Source organism: Juglans regia, unplaced genomic scaffold, assembly GCF_001411555.2.
Source record: "Juglans regia cultivar Chandler unplaced genomic scaffold, Walnut 2.0 Scaffold_703, whole genome shotgun sequence".
Taxonomy (NCBI): domain Eukaryota; kingdom Viridiplantae; phylum Streptophyta; class Magnoliopsida; order Fagales; family Juglandaceae; genus Juglans; species Juglans regia.
In genome coordinates, this window is record NW_023361902.1 from 44,610 (window position 1) to 53,311 (window position 8,702).

General features: G+C 39.3%; 1 protein-coding gene across 1 annotated transcript; it reads right to left on the reverse strand.

The window, feature by feature from the left end:
- Positions 1–1,545: 1,545 nt before the first annotated feature.
- Positions 1,546–6,193, reverse strand: LOC118346137. Its single transcript, XM_035687172.1, has 7 exons — positions 5,903–6,193; positions 5,440–5,479; positions 5,090–5,160; positions 3,935–4,029; positions 3,266–3,333; positions 2,034–2,144; positions 1,546–1,894 (listed from the first exon to the last, which is right to left on the reverse strand). The coding sequence occupies exons 1-7, from the start codon at positions 6,084–6,086 to the stop codon at positions 1,768–1,770; spliced, it is 696 nt and encodes a 231-aa protein (XP_035543065.1). The 5' UTR covers positions 6,087–6,193; the 3' UTR covers positions 1,546–1,767.
- Positions 6,194–8,702: the final 2,509 nt, after the last annotated feature.

Below are 8,702 nucleotides of genomic sequence, written 5' to 3' on the forward strand. Positions count from 1 at the left end.
TAAGTGCTTTAAATGAATTAAATAAGTTGAAAGCCTTCAAGTGCCCAAAGCCTTTAAGTCTTGTTGTTGCCCTTTCCATAGTTCATCAAATGAATCAAAGCTGAATCTTCATCATTTAAGCTCTTGAACTTGTATTTGGCCAATCTAGAACATGCAACATATCTTTAAAACTAGGCCCACCTTGGTTCCCATCACTTTTTCAAAGACAAAGCAGAGAGCCTCACCCTTCAAAGAGGAGAGGAAAAGAAACTAGTTCCGAGAAGATCTATGTAACACAGCTGCAGGCGTTGGGTTGACCAGGTGCAAGAGTGGCGGTGGCTAGGCAAGATTAGAAGAGAAGACAATACTGAATAGAAGGGGGTTAGGGCTCGTGTGATTGAACTGAAGTGCCGAAGTGAATTGAAGTGTTCGTGTGTGCGTGTGTGTTTGGCAAGTGAGAGTACCTCAAGTACTCTCACTACTATTCTTTATTTTATTATTACTTTTTACCTACTTTTTTACTATTCATTACTTTTCACATACTTTTTACTATTATTCAATATTTTATTATTACTTTTTCATTACTTTTTCACTACTATTCACAAACATTTTCAACATTTCTCAACACTTCTCACCACCCAAACGTACTAGAAGTGAAGTGAAGGATTGAATGGAGTCCTGGGCTGGGCCAACAACGTGGGCTTAAGGAGTCTATACCTAGGCTGAACTATGCATGGAGTCATTTTAATATTTTCCTTAGTTATTTTCTTTTGTAATCTGTTGTCAACTGGGCTACCCAGATGTTATAGGTTTTCTTCTATTAAAGGCCCATTGCCTTTATTTTCACTGTAGGGTTCCTGCTATGTAAGGCGCTGTTGTGTGCCTAATAATTTTTATGCAAAAATCTGAGTAAAAGTTTAGACTTTCTTTCCTTTCTAGATTTCCTTCTACTATTTCTCTAAAAAAGCATCCTTCTGGGAAGCTTTTTCCCGTAACACTTTCTAGAGTGTTACAATCTAAGATCGCAATGTGGTCGCTAACTCTAATACACGAAGCTAACATGTATTGACCATGAGGCAAAAAAGAAAAACTGTAAAATTATAAATGAGATAAATGCGACCGAATGTGATTGAATGTTAATGCATGACTGAGACTTTGAGAGAAATCAAGAGAAATTAATGTATACATATTAATGAGATTGAACGTGACTTTGAATATTATTGCACGAATGGAAACCTATTTTCTTATATGTTTACAATATGAGAGTTTTTACCAAGTATTCAACTCATTGTTATTTTAATGTGTGACTATCCCAAGTAACTATTAAAGTGGGGTTTGAAAATGCAATATAGCACTTGACTCAAGGAGAAGAGGCAGAGATCAAGACTATTTATAGGTATTTTAATTTATAAATTTATTAGTGTTAGGTTTAAATAATTTTTAATAAGTGCGTCCACAAACTCATTTTAATAATGTATGTTTTATTTTTATGTAATGGAATCTTTTACACCTAGTGCTTTATTAAGAAGAAGACATTTTAAGATTAGTAACATTCTGGTCCCCATGTCTTCCAAAATTTACTTCATTTCTAACCCTAGAGAGGGACAGTGTTACAAGCATACAATTCTACTTATCCAAGATCCAGAGATCATGTGGAAGGCTGTTGCACCCAATACATAGATGTCAATTTAAGTGATCATACATAGAACAGTGAAGAGATTACTGCATGTATTGGGAGAGATTCATGGTACAGAATCTCCTAAATTTGAATCCTCAAGAGAAAAAATATCATAAAATTGACTCCAACTGCTGCATTTCTTGGTCCAAAATTTCACGTTCATCTTCTGTAATCATATAAGAATCAGCTACAGCCTTCCCCTTCTGAAGCACATCAGAAGGTACAGTTTGGAGGAGGCTGAAAGATGGAAATCTCCTTAGCTTCCTTGGCTATTTACATGTCAATTTGTGAAGTATTCTACTGAAACGAAGATTGTGGCACAGATACTAGAAGCCAGTGTTGAGTGACGATATATGATCTACTCAAAGCATTTTACCTGTCCAGGGCATTAAGGGCCATATTAATCTTGCCCTTCATTGATTCAACCGAGGCTTCTCGATCATTTCTTGATGCACGCAGAAGTAAGGAATCAAGTTCCTCCAACGCTCTGCAGAAGTGGAGATTTCTCTAGACTTGAGTTTTGTTCAATGACAATTGTAAACTTGTGGATATCACAAAATCAGAATTGGTCATGTTTGTTAGCTGAGATATTTTCAAAAAGAGATTCTCCTTGCAACTCGGTCACCAAGAGAAGGAGAGGGCTGTCTCCCCTGGTGAGCCATAGGTCCAATCGGGTCTCCAATGGGCCGAGAAAAGGAGAAAAAAAGGATCTTCTAATTAAGAATATTTCATCATCAAGTGCATCAACATACTAAAGGTATGCCTGTGTTTTCTTTTACGTACATTAACATGCACACCTGATCTGTATCCTGCATAAGTTATTTTAGGGTACCCTCCTAACTGAGCACAGCTCAGAGGCTTGATAATGAATTTAAACTTCAAAGTGACAGGGGGAGTTTGATTCAAAAAATATTAACTAGGGCAGTGCTGAAAACCTGCATGCATTTTATCTCCATAGAGAACCATACTAGCTATTTAGGCAAAACTACGCCTTCAAATGAGAGAAACTTGCAATCAGAAAGTGAGACACCCAAATTTCATCTATTTTAGAAACAAGGAAAAGCTAGTGAAATCTCAGTCTTATGCAACCAAAACCTGACAAACAAAATTCCTTTCATGCAGTATCACATTTGAAGATACCATCTGTAACTTTTGAACTAGAAAGACCAAGGCATGCCAGTTCTTCCAATGAACCCCAAAATGGGATTATAGTACTACTGTTACAGAAAACACCAACAATCTTGAAAGAGATTATTTATTAAATTTTATATTATTATTTGAAAAACTGAAAGAGTGAAATGGAAGTTAAATGCTTACTGCCTGGACCAGCAGAACAAGATTTTATAACAACGGGTTGGATATCGCGGTACCCCAGAATGGTCTTTGGTGTTAATCTAGTGATTACAACTTCTGAAAAATGGGTCTCACCTCCAAAACACCACATTGTTAAGTGTTTTGATTTTCTAGGTAGACAGGCCGTATTTTCCACTGTTATGTATATCAGATTGCAGGGCATGATTAGGGATAAACTACAATCTATGCCTACTCTCCTTTGCATAAATAAATTGCTTAAAAATCATAACGATGTTCATCAAGAAAGTGATATACCTGAGGCATTGATCAACACTGTTGGAAGCACTGTTACCATTGCCTTTGTCCAAAGCATATTGTGCCACCTACAGTCCCAACAAAATTTACTACGCGCCTAGGATGTATAAAAGAACTGTCTTAACGCAAACATAGAAGAGCATGGGCATTGATAAAGGATATATCATCTCATAACCAATGATGATAAGAACAGTCAGATAACAATAAGGACCAACAAAAGGTATCACTGTTTGATGTACACGAATTGCAGGAAAACTAAAAACATGCAGTACATAGTCCCCGAGCATAATGCAATGCTCGTTAACTGAACTTCTTGAGCACTAGATCAGAATGGCTGATCAGATTATCTATGGAAAAATCTTAAAGACTATTATTGCAATTAAACACCCACACAGGACTTTGGTTCGAAGACTCGTGGCTGTTAGAACTGAGAATGATTTTTGAAGTACCAGAATACATGAGGTGCATACACTTACTACAAAGAGTAATATTTGAGGTGCATATGTTGAAGAATTCTAAGGCAGCCTTCTCGCATTCTAGTGAGAGTAAGACAGTCATCTAGTCAGAAACTACCATAAAGAAATGCAAAGGCGCCAAGCAATCTAGTGAAGTCAGAAAAACGTTTCTCAACATAGTCTAGCACAGAGGTTCTAGGAAGTCTCAACTTACAGCTCGAATATTTACACGAAGGGATGCTGCAGGGCCAGAGCGTAGTAGGGATCGGCAAGCAGCATATTGGGGTTGCTCAGCTTCTAGAGATTTCTCTGTACTAGGAGAAAATATATGAGTATTATCACACCATCTTTATACCGTTTGGGCAAAAAGATACTTCTACTCCAAAACTGTCAAGTCCTCAATATGGTACCCAAAATCTCACTTTTGAGATAATGCACCCTCAGGCTACCACTTATCGTCAGATAACACCCCCATCCAATTTTGCTGTTAAATTGGACAGAAAATGACTCATGGCGTCGTATTGGGATGTGAAATTCCAAATATGACATTGTATTATTTTTAGGAAAAAAGGGCCTAAGATAAATTAGAAAGAAGGTAAACATATCAGCCTGGGGGCTGGTCTCCCTCTCCTCTCTGTGATATACCAGTGAGGGGTTGGCTTAGTCCCTCCCAATGCCAGGAGAGGATGAATCCAGGAGGGGGCAGATCCACACTCCCCCTTTCTTTTTAAATATTTTCAGGCTCTAAGTTCATTTCCATCATTTTACCTCTGAATGTGCCACATGTCAGACATGCTGCATTTTCTGTCTGATTTAATGTCATAATTTGATAGATGATGCTATTTGAGAATAAGTGGTATTTTAAGGCACAGTATCTCAAAAGTGGTAGTTTGGGTGGTATATTAGAAAAAGGCAAGATGGGTTGGGGGTACAAATTGTATTTTTTCCCCCTTGTGCAATGCTTCACAACAAGCCAAACACTAGAGGGAGAATGCTTAAAGTTGATTTGCAAAAGGAGAAGTAAAAATGGAGCAAGAATAATATCTAACAAAGCAGAAAGAAGTAAAGACATGCACCAAGACACATGAGCACTCACACAAGAGTTGAGAGACAGAGACATTAATCCACAAATGGAAAATCAAACTTGAATGCATCAAAACAAAAAATGAAGAAAATTTGAATGAGATTCTAAAGAAAGAATACACACTAAGAATTAGTAGTTAGATGATATTCTATTCATATTATAATATGGTCAAAGCATCACCAGAGATGCAAGAGTAAGGCCCTGGATAAAATTCATAAACCAGATAACAATGAGTCTCCATACAAACAAAAGGGTGATGCCAAAAAAAAGTTTTAAAAAAAATACCTAAGTCCTTGATCTGTGATTGCGTCAATATGACAGCTGGCACATAAACCTCAAGTGGGTCTAGTTTTTTCCTGGTTATTGTATCAGAAGAAGAATTAGCGACAAGGATACATTCTGTATGAAATCAGACTGTAACCCGGAACTTAAAAAATGATCGAAACCAAAATTGACTTCGATCATTCTGTATGAAGAATCATTGTACTAGAACTTTCAAGGACACAAGCTTTTGAAGTTCTGAAATGATGACATCGACGTTGAAGTAATCCCTAGAACTGAACTGCTTTATACACACAAGTATTGATTCACCAAGCAAATATTAGGAGGAAAAGAAGCCATGCCATAGTCACTACCTTTTCACGTATTTATCAAAAATGCTGCCCGCGATAGCATCTATCAGAAAACAAAACAGAATAAAAACCAACAACAACAATAATGCAATGCAAAAACCGCATGCTTACCAAGAAAATGCAGGAAACACCACTCAATTAAGCCTAGTTCCTACTTGTTTTTTTTTTTTTTTCCCTGCTCTGATCTCTTTTTTATATAAGATTTAATTTATAAGTAAGAAGAGTGTGCCGTTTTTGTTCTTCATATTACCCTTTGTTATTCTAAAGCTCTTCATATTATATACCCTCAGCTGCAACGACTACCAAAAGATTAGATGCCGTCTTTGGACGGTCCATTTGTCTACAAAGAAAAAGCAGTCTAAAGAAATTTAAATTTGAAGAAACGTCCAAACGCCACCTTATGCTATTTTATCTACTACATGACTTGCTTTTCTGGACAACCAAAAAAGAATAGTGTGAGGCTTACAGTTGGGGACAGAGAACAAGTGGGAGAGGACGAAGGAGATGGATATCAATCGCCTGCTCTCCCGCCGTTTTGAGGGTGACAATGCGCAGTTCATTCGAGGCAATTTCCTCTGGGCTCTGGCGACGGAAGGAGGGCAGGTTAAGGGCTTCGCGCTAACGTACGCAGGGGTGGATAGCATGACCATACCGACAGAACATACGACCCGCGTTTTCTGTCTGGGTAGTTGCCTAGGCTTCTCAACTCTCTGAGACTCGCACGGAGCTTATCCGTTTGTTCCCTCTCGCCTTTCACGAAACATGAATGTAGATTTACAGATATGCCATCCCCATTGTAAGTATCTTTGTTTCTTCCTTTACACCTTGGACCAATTTTTTTTAAAAAGATTTTTTATCAAAAGTAATAAATCAATTATCAGGTTCGGGCATTTTTGTAATCGGAGACCTCAATTTTTAATTTTTACAAAATTGATACATAATTTCAAAAACTAACAATTATATACTTCCCTTAATTTTAACGACAAGATTGAAACGTGGCATTAGTATTGGAAGGGATAAAATATTAAGTCCAAATAAAAAGGCTCAACCCATCAAATGGCCCTTCCTAAAAGATAAATGAAAAGAGAATGAGAAGAGATAAGGGAAGAGAATGTGTCAGGAAAAAGTTAAAAAAATATGAAAAGGAAGAGAAGAAAGCAAAAATGAGGAAAGAATGTCAAATACATAGAGGAAGGCTACCAATTCTCATTACTCCCTAGGAGCACGTAGAAAGAGGGACAACGGATAAAATAAAGGAGCCAAACGACTTCAAATGGGGCTGCTGGATTTCTTCATCTTCTTGAACCTCAAGGCAGGTACTCCAGCGATGGATCTCCACCAAAAGATAGAACTCAGATCTCCAATGTACAATGAGAATAAGAGACTATAAGAGACTGTAAACAAGTATATTATAGTGAATCCTCCCCTCCCCAAATCTAGTGGACGTAGGCTTTACACTGAACCACGTAAATCTGTATGTCACTGCCTCTTTATTTCTTCAGCATTTATTTACTGCTCACCATCATGTATATAAGCACCGACATCGTATAGCTACACCGGACCACTGCCGGGAGCTCCACTCTACACCGATCTAGCCACATACAACCTCAGCAGATCGGGAATGGAACTTTCTCCCTTCCAACCTGTTATGTTATTTTTAGGCATTAACAGTGGTACCGTCTGTGGGATTTGAGTTATTTTTAAACCAGAAGTGGAAAAAGAACGATTTCCCAACACGCTAAATAATATCAAATGGAGCATATTAAAGTTTCCTAAATAAGTGTTCTAAACCTTTCTGCTTTCATTTTTATTAAAAACGGTGCTGCAGAAAATGGGCAAATGAACATTTTCTCGCCCAGGAGATTAAGTGCTTTCCATGGACGCAGTGTATAGGGCTGAGAACCCAAACTCTCTCTTCTCCCTAACAAAAAGAGAGAGGGTCAAATACACTCTGAACGCGCACGTGGGCACAGACCAAGTGTGCAGTGTGCACTTAAGTTGACCCGTCGGCGATCTCACTTGGACTGCCGGCCATTTCTAACGGTAGCCATGATAGCCCCCCGTCCACGGGGGTCATGAACAGCACTCCCCTGCATGCGCCTCTCCTTGCACACGGGACCAAAGCTTGGCCAGTTGTGTCATCATCGGGGAAGGGCGCCGGCGGCCACCCTGTGGCCCGTTGGCGTTGTCTGTATCCACCGAAGAGATCCTCGACCACCGAGGTGGGAAAATAGCTGCCCGTGGCCACACAACATGTTCACGGTAGACGGTCATGAGTCCCTAGCTCACGGCAGACGGTGGTCACCACTTGGACTGCCGGCATCTTCTGCCGTCTTAGGTGAGGTCACCGACCAATACGGCGGAACCTTGGCGGTCAATGGCTCCGCATCTAGTGCAAAGTGATTTGTGGAAAGCTTATGGAAAACTGTCGTGAGACCCCAACTTCTGCCGACGGTCACCATTTCGACAACTGGCGTTTTTTGCTGAGGCAGAGGTGGTCCCTGACCACCGCAGCAACACCATCCTGGCACCATGGTTGGCACTTGCTGCCACAGGCACTTGCGACTGAAGCCAAGGCTGATCTAGCCGGCGCTCGCTGCCACCAACAACTGTTGATGACAGATAACGCCGACGAGACCTCTTCCATCAATCTCACCGTGTTCTCCTCGGCCAATCATGACGCATGGCAACTCACGAAGAGCTCACAACAGATAAAGTCCCACATAGCTTGGGATCTGACTCGACCCAGTCTCAGCATCCCGTCCCGGCCTCATAGTCACAAAACCATCCCAACTTGGCCAAAAGAGTCCCGAGCCACCTAGTGTGTAACAGCCCGCAAGAAATTAAAATGTGAAATTTCTATTGGCTTTAGGAACCTCGTGAAAATTCCATAAGTTTTCACGAATCGACCAATTTCATAAGTTTTAGTCTGTCAACATAGTCAATTTTATAACTCACTGTGATGTTAGAAGTACGATTCTAATTATTTGAGATAGTTATAAGCGTCGAAATGTGTTATGGTCTACGCCATTAGACTCAATTGATTATTTAAAATTTTATGGTGCAAAATCCATTTTCACATTTTTAGACAAAACGCTTGTTCAAAACTGTGAAATTACTTTTTGGGGCACTTCAGGGTTGAATTTCGGAAATTTATTTTTACTGTAAGTTAATATGAATATTTAAGATTTTTCAGTGCTAAGTTTATTATTCACTTTTCCAGAGTGAATAATAACCTCGGTAAGCGCACAGTCTCGTTTGTTTTC